A 15322-nucleotide genomic window follows, 5' to 3' on the forward strand; every position below is an offset into this window, starting at 1 on the left:
CTGCCATGAAAACACATCTATGTTCTTTAACAATAATTGTTTCATGGGCGAATTCACATTGCTGGATAGCGTAGTTCCGATGGTGATCGTTTGATCTGAAAATTTAGCATTTAGCATCCATTTTGGGTTCCATGTTGCTGGCCGTTTTCTGTGCTTTTGGGGTTTTGATCCTTCCGCGACCAGGAAATCTTTATTTGGTTTTATTAATGTTATCCCTGTTGGTGTGGGAACGCCCATTATGTCATGTGTGGTGGATGGGTTTGCATTAAAATCCCCTATTGCATCTCTTCCTATGATCACATCGTGCTTGGGTTTAACTGGCAACACTAGAAATTCTACATCTTAGGTCCTCGAATTTTTCTCGTTGCTTAACGTTACTAGGAACTTCATTTGCCCTAGCGGATGTGTGACTTCGTTCGATAACGCAGACACAGGTGCGTTGACCGGTTCTAACCTTGCTTTATCTTCCACGTCTAGTTGATCAAAACATTGTTGGTACATTATGTCTGAAGTAATGCCTTGGTCTGTGAAGATGTAAGTACTTAGATAATGCCTGATCAACGCGGTTATTTATCGATGGTTGTTTCAAGTATGGACCTCCCTTGATTCGCGGAAAAATGGCAAGCTCTTCTTTCTATTCTTCACTACTTGGTGTTTGCCTTTTCTCCCCTTTGGGTTTTCCGCCTTGTATCATGTGGTTATGTAGATTCTTTATCTGTTTCCTTGGAGGACCTTCGTCCTTTCCTATCCCTTGATTCCTAGCGTGTTTCCTGGCCTCCAGGATCAAATGTTCGAGCTTCCTGGACTTTACTGCGTTTTCATTTTCGTTTTTTAAGTTTGTGTAGTCGTCAATGTTATGCCCAATGTCTTCATGAAACTTACAATACTTTGATTTATCCAAATTTTTCCTTTTAAAGATTAGTTTAGGCGTCCGGAAGTCGACATTTTCTATCGCCAAGATTCGTGTTGGGGTTTTGAAAATGGGGTCCACTCCCTATTCTTGAACCCGTGATTTTGGTCATTTTGTCTTTCCCCTACCAGTGGCCTCGTGGCTTGGTGCTGACAGTTCCATCGAGGGTTGGTAACTAGACCATATTGACCCCTTGTCTCTTTTGTTACCTTTATATCCTTTGGGTTCACTCTTGGTGTCATTCCGGAAGTATCCCCGTCCACCTAAGGATTTTTCGGTATCCGCGTAGACTTTGGCTGCTGACATGAGGGAGTCCCATAACTTTGTCATGTCGTTTCTTCCTGATAAGCATCGGTTAAGGTCGTCATTTCGCACTCATTGGTGGAAGCGGGGCCCTCATCATGTCTTTGCCTACTCCTGCTATCTTGAGACCTTCTATGTTATACTGTGTAATGAAATCCTCGATGGATTCGTTGTCTCGGTGGAATACGGTTAATATATCAGCGGGGCCACGCACATGTCTCCACTGTTGGCTAAAGTGTTGGGAAAACTTTGCGATCAAGTCTTCGAAGCTTGTGATTGGACCTTCCGGGAGTCTTTAAAACCATTCTATGGATGCACGGTGAAGGGATAGGGCAAACATGTGGCACCAAATGGGTAGTGTCTAGTCCGACACCCCTTCGGATGCTATAAAGCTTTGCAGGTGGTCACTTGGATCCGACATCCCGTCGTTTTTCCCTACCGTGGATGGCAGCTTCGACTTTGAAGGTAGTGGAGCTTCCGCAATCTTTTGAATGAACTTTGATTTTTCAGCGAATTATTTTGGCTTATAAGGTTTGGAGAAATATACGCCAGTGTCCGGGTAGTAGTTTAAGTGTTTTTTTCCCCGAGCTTGATCTCTTGGTCTGGGGCTTTCTCCATCACTTACGCTTATGTCCTCAATGCTTCTTTCTCGATGCTCAAGTGTTTCTTGACCTAGCTACCCGGCTCAGGTTAGGAGACTGTTCCTGGCTTTTGCCTTGTTTTTTTGACTGGTCTTTGTGGCTCTGGTCTTTCACTCCCGCGGCGTCGGAGATGTCTATCATCATATGATGATTCTTGATCATTTTCTAAGAAAACAATGGCCCGTGGGGTTATACTTTTTGCTTGTTTTCTCATTTGCTGCTCCAACTTCTTCTCAAACTCCATGCTGATTCTTTCTTATTTTTTCTTAAACCACGTTACTAGGTCTTCTTCTTCGTCTTCCGTCACAATGGACTTATCTGACGAGGAAAACGGGTTTATGCGAATCAGAAGTACGCGTTTTGTTGTGGTCGTTCAATATCAAAATAATCTTCTCGTTGCCTCATGTTTCCTTCCGGGGACCCATCTTGGATGGGTCCTGCGCGGTTGGAAGACTGAGGCGTCGTAGGAAGAGGTCTATCGGAACTCATAACGCTTTTTTTACGAAGTTGTTCAGTTCTAGCTGGTACGGATGGCGTCAATGAAGAAACAATAAGTTAACTCTTGGTATGCTTAACCTAATATCTCGACTGAAGGTGGATTAATACCAAGACCAATCCTGGATAGGTTCGGCTTAGTATTTCCCTGTGTTACTTGTTAACAATGGTTTAGAACTCCGATTGTGGTGACCTGCAAAACCGAACACCCTGAGCTCATTACGAGAAGGGGAATCCGGGTCTTCTCGTAACCACCCTCCGGCGTGAGAATCGGTATGGTAAGTAGTGAATATTCTTATCTGAACGTGAGAGAGTGGATCATTTTACCGTTAATCCTCTCATTGTATTTATAGCTGAATGGAAGGAGAAGGATTGGGCAAGCTGTCCCACTCAATAGAACCTTCTATTCTCTGGTTGTGCATGATAATGGTTCCTGATTGGTTGGACAGTCTGGCGTATAGGATTCTTTGTCATGGGCAGGTACCGCGCTCGCCTTTCCTCATTGGTTCAACGTGCGTTCGTACACAGTGCCATGATACTTAACCAATGGTTGGTCTTTTCCTTGCCACGTGTTCGTTTATGCCTTGTCACGACGAGTTTTCCGCTATGTTTATTTTCTCATAACTTGACAACTCTTTCCTCCAAAGCAGATACGTGTCTTACTGCAGTGAGTATTCTTCATGCGGGTGAATCTCTGCGGGTGGAAACCTTGCGGAGGACTTATTTACATGGTGTATCTAGTACCCTACCTTTACAGGCATAATGTCTTTGACACGAATAATTGTTTGGCTTGACCCGCCAGCAATTAATCTCCGTCAATTGTACCCTACCTTTACAGTAGTCTCCGTCAACACGATACAATTAATCTCATTTTAAAAGTCCATTTAGAGTTTCTTATCTAAATCGTTTTTAACGGGGACAACAATTGTATCGTGTTAACGGGTTAAACTGATCAACTAGAATCTGACTCATATATCTATTTGTATTAAATATATCAATCATGCCTAAACACACTTAAATACATCAACTCATCTATCTCAATGAGTCAACTGTTCAGTGACTGGCTGTAAATTGGATTGTAATCAAGTAGTCATTGAATAAAAAAGATCTAATAAATGGGTCAAACGGTTAACTTTATACTATATTGATTAAATTACGATTTTCGTTCACATAATTTGACAAAACCTCATTTCCAGAGTTGTACCGATAGTAACGGAAATTATGTTTTTCCATTTAACCATAGAATGTAATGATGTTAGTCTCAATTACTAAAATGACAAGGAATGAAAACCAAATAAGATTGTTGGCAAAACAAATCTATGAACCGGAACATAGATTTTCGCCAAATCACAAGAACGAAAGCTATAACTAATTCAAAAATGTATACTTTTTTTTCATCTTATTGTACTTGCGAACATATTTAATTAAACGGAAAAACATATCATTTTGTACCCAACATGTTCAATTTAACGAGTTATAAATAATTATTAATATATAAATGAATGTATAGTATATTTTAATACGGTTGGAACCGCGCCACATTATTTCAAAATTCCGTTAGCAAAGGAGATGATTGTGGTCGCTAATTTTCAACCGTCGCTAATAATTCGCGGTTCATATTATTATTATTATTATTATCTAATAATATGAATATGCATGCATATCCACCTCTCTGTAATTCCACACTCGGTGGTTTCAAATCAATCGGAGTTCTCTCTCAAACTCAACCTTCTGCCCGTCCGTCCGTCCGCCGTTGATTCCCTTCTGAACCCGAAATGGGAATCACGGAGGAGTTGGTCGGAGGCGACCCCTCGTTCTCAGAAGATATCGATTCAGGATACGAGTTTGATGCTTCTCATTATTATGACTTTTATAAAGAAGAAACGGAGTCGGAGGCCGAAGAAGCAGAAAACTGGTTCCGATACGCTAGTGAATATCCACCGTCACGTAAGCCGTTTGATTATTCGAATGTTGTCGCTTTTTTTTTTTGGTGTTTCAATTGTGATTTTTGATTGATAAACGGATTTGATTGCTAATGGTTTCATTCATAAATCATGAAAGAACTTATGCAAATTGAAAATAGTTGATTTTTGGGCGCGTTTGTAATAAACCGAAACAAAAATTTACAGTTTGGCTTATGTGTTCGTAAAAACCAAACTTTTGGTTCCGTCTTGGATTTGCATGTAACTAAACCGAAAAAAGCAAACTAAATTTCTTTCTTTTTTCGAAGTTTTACGTAAAATTTAATATAGATTTTAGAAAAACAAAGTATGTTTTAAGCCCAAAACTTAAATATTTAAGCCTAAAAACCGAATCATAGTTTTTTAGCCCAAAAAGATATATTTAATATAGGTTCAGTTGAGCCCAAAACCGACCATGCACATCCCTATTTTGTTATATTTGTTTCGAAAAATGATTATGACATTAATATGTTTATTAATTTTATCTAACAAGCAAAGTGACACTTGTTGATTTGCTCTAACATGCCCATTTATTTTATCTCAGCTTTTATTTTGAAGATGAAGTTGATGAAGGCAGCCAAATCCATTCCTAGGAAACCTTACAAAAGCAGATCCTTAAAAAAAGAAGCTATTAGCACATCTAGCAATTCAGATTGTGACAATGATTATAAAGCTACCTCAAGAGAAGTCAAAGGTATGACACTAGCAGATCCAGCAATATTTTTCCTGTAGTATCAATCGAATATCAGAGACTTAAATAACACGCTAAAAAGTTATATACATGTGTCAAGTGACACAGTGTTTAATAGGTGAGACCACCCATGTGTATGGGTTTCTAAATTTCTATATTAAAAGGGGGTGTTATACAAACATCACCCTAAAAGTGTATACCAGTGTGTATGTCACACCATACTGATTGTATGATTGTCAAATTAACCGTACAAACTAGAGTTGTCACATCATACGCACTATATGACATGACTAATATATGGTCATGTGATCATTTTTTATCTGTCATACGCCCATACGATAAGTGTGCAGACAGTGTTTCAGTGGTGTTTGTTTAGCTCTTTATTAAGTTTAAATTTTTTTTGGCGCTTCAATGATTGAAGATACAATTTTATGAGGCATGCATGATTATTTCTGGTTTTGTTTTGGTTTTCCGTGTTCATTAGGTGAGAAGCATCAAAGTCAAATTCCACAAGATAAAATGAAAACTAAGTCAAAGTCTTCGGTCAACTTATCGTTCATGAAACCTACGGCTAGCCATTTGGCCAAGCAAAACAGACGGTCTGACATACATTCGGGCGGTGGTTGTGGAAGGTTGTTAAACTAGGTTCATTTCTGTAATCTTTCATTTCATTTCATGTATTATGTTTTCCATTTATAAACTCTTAGGCTGCAGAAGCCATTAGTTATTGCAGGTGAGAAGTTACGGTCTCCTATCCGAAGTCGAAACCAAACCACCAAAAGGCAGAAGCTAGAATTCGGTTATTTGAGTAAGGTGTGCATGCTTCAAATCATCCATTTATGAATTTTCGTTGAGTATATTTAAACAACGCTTATATATATATATATATATATATATATATATTGTAATTAGGTTGCACGATTGAAGCACAGGGCTTTGTTTTTGCACAAGATTGCCAAGAAGGCAAAACTTATGTTTACCTGTCATAATAGAATTTTAAAAACAAAACTCGTGCATATATTCAACGAAATAAATGCTTTTTTTTTCACAGGCTACAAAGTATGAACGAAGCTCAAATTTTAGAGTTAAAAGACTTAAAGCTAGTATTCCTAAAAAAAACTGCATTGGTAACACAAGAGAGAACTCAAAGGTATATATATTTTTGCTACTTACGTTAAGTAACTGCTATTTTGTTGAAATTTAGGTCCCAGAATAAATCTAACTCAATTCACCAACTGAATATGTAAAAGCCCGCACTACTGACAAGTTGCAAACGACTTCACAAAGTTCACTTATATATGTGGCCGGTTTACACTGAATGCAAAACACAATTCTCGCTTGCTGCCGAAAGAACTTTTTTTAAAAGGTAACATTTTTTTGTTAACTCACGCCAAGGAACAAACTCTATTTATTATCTGGTTGTTTAAATGATTTTTTTGAGTTGTTTTTTGCTATTAGTTACTGGCGCAAGAGCTTGTATAATCGAGGTTGCAACGAAGGTTGTTTGAAAATTATTCGAAATGAAGATAGACACGCAATGTGCACAAATTCTTTTATTTGGACTTCCACGTAAGATGGAATCTTTGGCATTAGGTCATTGTCATATATAGGAAAGCTTGATTACCAAAGCCAAATTAGATGCTCTTACACATGATCTTTTGTGTTTAATTAAGTGTTTGTGTTTTGTGATGGCCCTATGCTTTCTGATTCATGTTAATTTTCTTGCATACCATATTGATAATCAAACGCACACTCGAAAACACAATCAAAGAACAACGATTGAAACTCGCAAATAGACGGTGAATGTGATTTAACCAGATATAGATAAGAGGTGCACAAAAAACCCGAACCCGGAACCGGACCCGAAATAAAAACTTGAAACCGGCTTTTTTAATACCCTGGTTTTTAATACCCGACCCTACCCGTAGGGTACGGATAGGGTATGCATTTCGGTACTAAAACCCGAACCGGACCCGATTTGTACCCGGTAATACCCAAAAACCCGAACCAGGTCCATACCCGGAACCGGGTTTTTCCAATACCCGCAACCAGGTATTTCAAATACCCGATATAAATCCGAAAAAATACATTAAAAGTACCCGAAAAATACCGATAAAAAGTGCAACTTTTCAAAAAAATCCAACCTATACCGGAAAAAAGCCCGAAATAAACCAACAAATAGGGTATTCAAATACCCGGTTTTAAACCCAACCAGAACCCGATGCATAGGGTATGGTTTCTAGAGACCCGGTTTTTACCAATACCCGGTTCCATACCCTAACCCAGGTATTTGAAAAACGTATTTGAAAAACCTGATTTGTGCACCTCTAGTTATAGATAAAAAGGTTCCAATCCATCCTATATAAACAAACTAGATAGACATGATGGTTGAGATGATATGTTACATGATAACAGCCATATGCGGGTTTTCATTCAACTGCAAACAAGCGTCCCTAGACTCATGGGATGCAGCATTGTTAGACTTGAACAAAACCCCAACGGGCCAAAACAAACCAAACAAAACACATATTGTTCAAAAGTACTAAGACCCTAGATTCATGGGATGCCATACAAAAGGTCTAACTACATAAATATATTAATATTAAGACAAACAAACATTCAATCCTAATCTCAAACTACGCTAAGTTTCTCCAAAGCTATCCTAAAACGTGTTATTGGAACCGTATCCTAAAACGTGTTATTGGAACCAAGTTCACGGAACCTGAAAAACCACTGAGCATCAGATGAATTCTCATTATCGTTGTGTCGCTGCTGATGTGGCGGCTGAGAATGAAGCTCCTTTCCTGTCACATATTCTGTATATCCCGTCATCTCACCACCCACACCCGGTGTTTTACCAGCTGGCAGCAACGACTGTAGAATCCCTGCAACTTCATGCATTGTGGGTCTTTCAGAAGGGTGACGCCTTGTGCATAATAACGCTAGTTGGAACGTATTTTTAACGCGAGATAAATCCATGCATGTAACGGAAACTTCCGGATCAACCGCTTCCATTATAGTATTATCATCCGCCTTTGATAATATCTGCATGATTGGTAACTAGTCAAAACGGACTCAGTTGAGAACTAGGTTTTTATTTGTCTAAAAAGGATAGGTCAAGCCATAAAAATAGATTTTGGATTTTAAATTAGAGAATGTCAATTTCCAACACTACCCAAAACACAACACGAAAATAAACATATTTTGGGTTGCGTATCTAACCCGTTTAAAAAACGGGTCACGATAACCCCCTTTATGACCTGTTTAATCCATTTCTTTTAGAATCCATCAACTTGATTTACACGCTTACAACTTGCTTAGTACCGGCCAAACCGATTGACGTGTTTAGTTAACTGGATTAAACGAGTTGTATTCGAGTTATGCGATTTTCAATGAATTCAAGTTAGGGTTAATCTTTTTGACAAAAAAAGATCAAACCTAAGCCGAAGACAACCAGTTTAACCCATTTATTTACACATGTCAAACGGGTTGCGGTAAGCAGCAACCTCAATTAAAAACAAAAGCAGAAAGAATTTAGTTGGTACCAGTTGATGCAAGTTGGACTCGTTATCAACCGCCTTTCTTCCCGTTAATAGCTCCAACAGAACGATACCAAAACTATAGACATCTGATTTTTCAGTAAGCCGAGACGTCCGGGCATATTCTGGGTCAATGTAACCGATGGTCCCGAGAACATAAGTCGATGCATATGTTTTAGTGACTGGGAGGAACTTCGCAATGCCAAAATCAGAAAGATGAGCTTCAAAATTCTCATCTAGCAAAATATTTGATGATTTGACATCTCGGTGAATGATTCTCGGGTTGCAATCATGGTGAAGATAAGCAAGTCCTTGTGCGGCCCCCACCGCGATCTTGTGACGGGATTCCCAATCAAGTTTAACCTTCTTTGATGGTCCTGCCATAAACATGAATCACATTACACCGATGTCGTTTTGGGTTGGCGGGTTGTGGGTCGAGCTGTTTATCTAAACGAGCTAAACAAGTCAACCAAACACAACCTGTAATAATCAAGTTGTAAACATGTAACTGGTATGGTAGTTTTTAAAAATTTTGTGCTAAACGGCGGAAACATGTTAATTGGTATGGTAGTTTTTAAAGATTTTGGGCTAAACGGAGGTCGAGCTGCTAACTGAACGGGTTAGGCAGGTCAGCCCGAGGACACCCCGTTTAGCTAAACCTGTTTTTATTCATGAACCTGCATACGTATCAACCCTAACTCTCATACACTTAAAATCTTATAACCCAAACACTACTTGTTTAACACATTTATCTAAATGTATAACGCTAATAATCAAGTTGTAAGCCTATGGTTGTAAAAGGAAAATATATGGGTTAAAACAGGTTAAACCAGTTAAAGTAGTCAACCCAAAGACCCGTGTGGCTAAACTGGTCATTAACGAGTTAACAGGTAGACCTGTTTAACTAAACAGGTTAAAACAGGCAACACGGACACGACTCGTTCCTTAAATGGGCTAGATACGGCATATGCTAACCCAAAACCTGATCATTTTCATGTGTTCAAGACATGTCAAAAGTTGCCATAACTATCACATAAACTTTTTGGCCCGTTACCCAGCCCAACTAAATTCAAGCCCGTTTAACTCACCATGAAGAAGATCCCAAAGAGACCCATTTGGCATGTAATCATAAAACAGCAAGTTTCCAGTCGGTGAAAGTGAATAACCATGCAGACTCACAAGATTTCTATGCCTAATGCTTCCAACCGTTTCAAGCTCAGTTTCAAACTCTTGAAAGTTATGCTGGTATTGTGTGTAAAGCCGCTTAATCACAATAGGTCGGGAATTCTTTAACGCACATTTGTAAACCGTGCTCGAAGAACCATATCCAATTATATATCTTTCATTGAAATTCTCGGTTATTCTCAAAATATCATCGTATGTGTGAATCGCCATGTCCATGTGAAGAACCACAAGTTTCGGTGGGCCTACATGAATGTTAGATATTTTTAAAAGTTAATTATAATGTTAGTTAAGAGATTTGAATGGAAACCTTGTAATCCCTTGCTTGGTTCTTTCGTATATTGTTTCGGTTTGCTCGATCTTAATATTGTTAACGCCACCATGGCAACGAGGACTACGAAGCCTAACGTCATGCAAACAACTGCCGTTTTTGAAAATATAGCTACAACAGAATAAAGTTATTAGATCTTTAATTCAATATATTAAGGTTGGTTTAATATTAACTAAAGATTTAAGCATAGCACTATAGCTGCAGCAGCAAAAAAAATATACAGCTTTCATCAACTATTTTAAGGTTGTTTTAAATTAAATTACGAGTAAATATAGCTGCAGCGGTAAAAAAGTTATAGTCTTAGATCACTTAATTTTAAAGTTAATTTAATCTAGGTTAATTTAATTTCAGAACAAATTATTATATATCTGCAGCAGTAAAAAAGCATTACAGCTTTAATCACTTAATTAAGGTATATTTCAAATCATTATGATTTAAACATAGGCTAATTTCAGATTATTAAGATTTAAACATAGCTGCAGCAGTAAGAAAATTACAACCTTACATGCCTAATTAAGGGTCTTCAGATTATTAAGATTTAAATATAGTTTCAGCAATAATAAAAAAATAACAGCTTCAATTAACATAATTAAGGTTGGGTTAAGATTAGATTTAGATTTAAATATAGCTGCAGCAATAAAAAAAGTCATTAAGGTTAATTTCAGATTAAATTAAAATTTAATATATAGCTGCAGCAGAAAAAAATACTAATACTTGATTCACTTTATTTGTTAAGGTTAGATTGAGATTCAAAATTAAGATATAAATATAGCTGCAATAGTTAGCTTTAATTCATTTTGTAATCGTTGGTTGAAAATTAAATTAAGATTATAACTGCAGCAGTAAAAAAATTAACAGTTGTAATGCAATTAAGTAATTAACTGTTGCAGTTTTAATTCACGTTATTAAGATAGGTTTAAGATTATATTAAGATTTAAATAATACCTCTTTGTTTCGGTGAATACGGGTCGCATATGGAACCTAACCAGTTCCCACATAATAATGGATTTCCAAGAAAGCTGGAAAAGAGCCATTTATAACAAACAGCATTAGAATAACTAAATAAAGTAAATTCAAATATGAAAAAAATAAAAAATTATAAAACGGTACCTATCGGGTGGAAACCGAGAAAAGATTTTAGCAGGCGGCACGACCCCGGAAATGTTGTTGTAAGAAACATTTCTGATGCAAGCGACATTGATTATCATTTAATGTACAGAATTAGAATAATTAAAAAAGTACAGGTTTAAAAGGATAAGAAGTAAAAACTTACAGGCTAACTAAACTGAAACAGTTGGATAATTGGTTTGGAATTTCCCCGTTAAGGCCATTATTGTTCAAGATTCTGCAAGTAACATTATAAATTATAAAAATTAATAATAATAATGAACTGTTAAATGCGGAAAACATGAAGAAAAGCAACTTACAGAGAGAGAACATTTTGTAACTGGCCCATTTCGATTGGTATGGCGCCATGGAGTTTGTTAAATGACATGTCACTAAAAAACAAAAGTTAGTTAGAGATTACAGTATGGTCAAAGGAAGTCAAACTGGGAAGGAAAGTGATCAAGGAAACTTACATGATTTGAACACTTCTTAGATCTCCAAATTCTTGAGGTATTGGACCCTCAAGGTGATTTCGGCTTAAATTCCTATTAATTAAATAGAAATTAAATTAAATTCAGGAAAACTTGATTATGAATTTTATTACGATATAACAGATGACTTACAGGGTTAACAGATGCTCCAAATCCCCGATAGATGCGGAAACAGATCCCGAGAACTCATTGCTTGAAAGATCCCTTCAAAAAATAAAAATTTTTATTCATAAGACTACAATATATAAAAAAATCTAAACATGGCGTGGTTTAAAGGTTTATATATGAGCATACAATGTATCTAGATTGATTATTCTTCCGAGCTGAAATGGTATACTTCCCTTAAATTTGTTTGATGAAAGATTCCTGAAGTAAATACGTTAGTGTATAAACCCATGACGATAACTAATATCGCTTATAATAAAAAATATGGCATACAAGTAAGTTAAGCTCTCTAGATTGCGAAATCCCGAAGGAATAGAGCCATTAAGAAAGTTTCCATGCACATTGCTGCAAAGAAAATGATTGAATGAGTAAAATAACAAAAGGAAAACAATATAAGACAATAATAATAAACATAATTAAACTTACAGTTGATTTAAAGCGGTGCAAGAACTAATCTGCTCCGGAATGGGCCCTTCAAGGTTGTTGAGTGCAAGATTCCTAGGAAAAAATGAATCAATTATCAAACAACTTTTTATTTTTTAAACAGTATGAAAAAATATTCTGGATTGTGAACTCACAATTCAAAAAGTTGATCCAGATTCCCGAGTTCAGCAGGAATCCCACCCGTCAACTGATTATTGTTCAACTGCCTGAAAAAAAAAACATTCGTCCAGTTTTATTCATATGGTATGTAAGGTTTTTGACCATATTGCACAAATGGCCCCTGTGGTTTGAACGACCATATATCCGAGTTTGGTCCCTCAGATTTTTAAAAATTGTAATCTTGTTATCATGGTCCAAACATTTTACAAACCGGCACATGACATCACTATTCTGTTAAAAAATAACTGGAACTAATGGTGAGGACTAAATGTTCAACCATCTCACAAATGTTTGACTAGGTTTGCAGTTCTTTAAAATATGGAGACCCACATGCAATATGATCAAACCTTAGGGTCCGTTTGTGTAGTTCTCTTTAAAATATTAAGACGGAGGATTTTGAATTTATATTTACAGATAACTAAGCTTTGTCATGTTCCCTAGCTCGGGTGGAATTGGTCCTGTGAGGTGGTTCCCATGAAGATACCTGTAAGTATGCACAAACATGTAAACAAAGAAACCGAACATGCGGAACGGGTAATCAAGTATGAGACACTTAAGGCAATACTTACAATTTGCCTGTGAATGATAAGTTGCCAAAGATTGGCGGGATTGGTCCGACTAATTCATTTTCACTTAGATCCCTAAAAAGTAAGTAAATCGTCAAAGATTGAAGTATTAGTCACATGATAAAGTAAAAAAATGTCATTCTTTAAATAATAATGGAAATCCTTACAAAACAGCAAGTGCTTGCATAAGGCCAATGACTTCTGGGATTTTTCCAGTCAACTTGTTACCTTGAAGTGACCTAAATCATAACAAGGTAAAATTAGACAAAGTATAAATATGTAACATTTTAATAATGACCACAAAAAGACAGATATTTACAAGGTTGCCACTTGAAGAAACCCGATATTGTATGGAATTTCACCGGTAATCTGATTATAAGATATATCTCTGCAGATCAAACAATTTTAGTATGGATATGCATATACATACATATATAAACAACTTACACATCAGCAAATATGAGACTTACAGTATCTCAAAACTGGTACAGTTACCGATGCTATCTGGGATTGTGCCAGTCAAGTTGTTACCGCGAACATCACTATATAAAACCATAACTATGTAATTTTAAATAAACAAGCCAAGAATTTAAAGCGCATTTCATAAGTTGGGAATACATACAAATACCAAAGGCCCGTTAACTGGCACATATCAGCAGACAGAGTCCCGGATAATGAATTGCCTCGCAAACCACTACACATACAATGTCCACATGACACTTAAGATTAAACCGTTAAAAAGTGTGTCCTATTAAACCGCGTTTAAATAATAATACTCACAGATACTGCAATACTTCATTCCAGTATATTAACCTTGGAATCTCACCAGTCAGCTGGTTTTGTGCCAAATCACTACAAAAATAAAATTAACAAAAGCAAAACCGAACCTTTAATATAGGTCTTCGGATTATTGGGAAGAAGACACCCTTGAAAAGGACAACAAAAAGGACGAATACGGCTTACAGCGTCTTAAGGTTGGGAATTTGAGTCAGTGTTGAAGGAATGGGGCCTGTGATTTGATTGTTCTTCAGATTCCTGTTTTCATGGAGATTCTGATTATCATAAGTGGCCCCTTTTTGAACGAAACGAGGGTTTGTAAACAAGCCTAGCCCAAGCCAAGGTAAGCTTGGCTCGTAGACTTGCACACTTGGCTGTCTTATAAAAGCCCAATTTTTTATATTATTTTAAATAAATTATAATCCAAAAGTATAACCCAAAATTCAGTAAATAAATCATTATGTGTATGGTAAAATCATAAAAATATTAAGTCGGTTTTTGTATATCTCAAGTACTCAACGTGTGTAAAAATATAAAATTAACAAGCTGGCTCAAGCTTTTAATGAGGTTGACATTTCAGCTTGGTAAGATAAACGAGTTAATCCTGCTGAGCTATGTTTGTAACCGAGCCAACAAGGGTGTGTTTTCAATGTTCATCTTTTAACTGTGACTAGACAGGATAAACTCACAATAATTCGAGGCGTTTGAGCTTCGATATGGAGAAGGGTATGTCCCCGTAAAGCATATTATCCGATAAGTCACTGCAGATTCAAAACAATAACAGGTTTAATAATGAATGTTTAGTTAAACTCTAAATAAAGAAGGTGTGTCGGGTTACAGCAGCACGAGGTTAACACAGCTGCCGATTTCATCTGGGATTTGTCCGGTGAGCTTGTTCCCTTGCAAATCCCTGTTCATCATTCAAATGAAACCATGAATACAGTGAGTTATACACATTACTATTATATATTATATAATAAATAAATAAAAAAGGATAGAAACGTACAGAGAGAGTAAATTCCTCAAATCCCCAATTGCTGGTGAAATTTCACCACCTAGGTTCAGATTTGACAGATTCCTAAATTCAAACAAGACAAAATGTAACCCAAAGTAAGAGAAAAACAAAAAATAATAATTTATGAAATGAAATGAAATGAAACATTATGAAGTAACATACAAAGCAACAACAGTGGTGCTGATATTATTACACAAAACCCCTCTCCATGAGCACATATGATCTTCATCCCAATCCAACAACGCATTCACGACGTTGCTAAACGACGCCTTAATCGCCATTAACGCTTTCCCTGCAACACAAAATTCAAAAATTTTTAAAAAAAAAGTTTAAAAATGTTGTCAGCTGTTGGTATGTGTGTTTTCACCAAAAATGTTACGTTTATTGATGATAAAACTGATTCTATAAAAATGGTGAAAACACACATACCTTCGTCAGTGATAGAGATGGAAGACGGAAACAGAGGCAGGAGAACCACCGTAAAAAGAGCACAAACAACAAACTCCTTTTTCACCACCATAGTTGATGAAAGAAGGAAAGCTTGG

General features: G+C 36.7%; 2 protein-coding genes across 2 annotated transcripts; one reads left to right on the forward strand and one right to left on the reverse strand.

Annotated features, from left to right (window-relative positions):
• Positions 1-4124: 4124 nt before the first annotated feature.
• Positions 4125-6217, forward strand: LOC143585586 (uncharacterized). The gene is made up of 6 exons (XM_077067345.1): positions 4125-4296; positions 4855-5004; positions 5486-5633; positions 5709-5814; positions 6053-6151; positions 6206-6217. The coding sequence occupies exons 1-6, from the start codon at positions 4125-4127 to the stop codon at positions 6215-6217; spliced, it is 687 nt and encodes a 228-aa protein (XP_076923460.1).
• Positions 6218-7689: 1472 nt separating this feature from the next.
• LOC143585584 (uncharacterized) lies at positions 7690-15311 on the reverse strand. Its single transcript, XM_077067343.1, has 27 exons — positions 15207-15311; positions 14940-15069; positions 14769-14840; positions 14601-14672; positions 14452-14523; positions 13949-14020; positions 13766-13837; positions 13608-13679; positions 13456-13527; positions 13305-13373; positions 13153-13224; positions 12989-13060; positions 12832-12903; positions 12395-12466; positions 12243-12314; positions 12090-12161; positions 11946-12017; positions 11784-11855; positions 11634-11705; positions 11481-11552; positions 11327-11398; positions 11164-11235; positions 10999-11072; positions 10033-10164; positions 9629-9967; positions 8547-8917; positions 7690-8046 (listed from the first exon to the last, which is right to left on the reverse strand). The coding sequence occupies exons 1-27, from the start codon at positions 15295-15297 to the stop codon at positions 7690-7692; spliced, it is 2931 nt and encodes a 976-aa protein (XP_076923458.1). The 5' UTR covers positions 15298-15311.
• Positions 15312-15322: the final 11 nt, after the last annotated feature.

The sequence above is a fragment of the Bidens hawaiensis genome, unplaced genomic scaffold (assembly GCF_021521415.1).
Source record: "Bidens hawaiensis isolate Kalapana, Puna unplaced genomic scaffold, B.hawaiensis_p1.1 tig00033893_1, whole genome shotgun sequence".
Classification (NCBI taxonomy): domain Eukaryota; kingdom Viridiplantae; phylum Streptophyta; class Magnoliopsida; order Asterales; family Asteraceae; genus Bidens; species Bidens hawaiensis.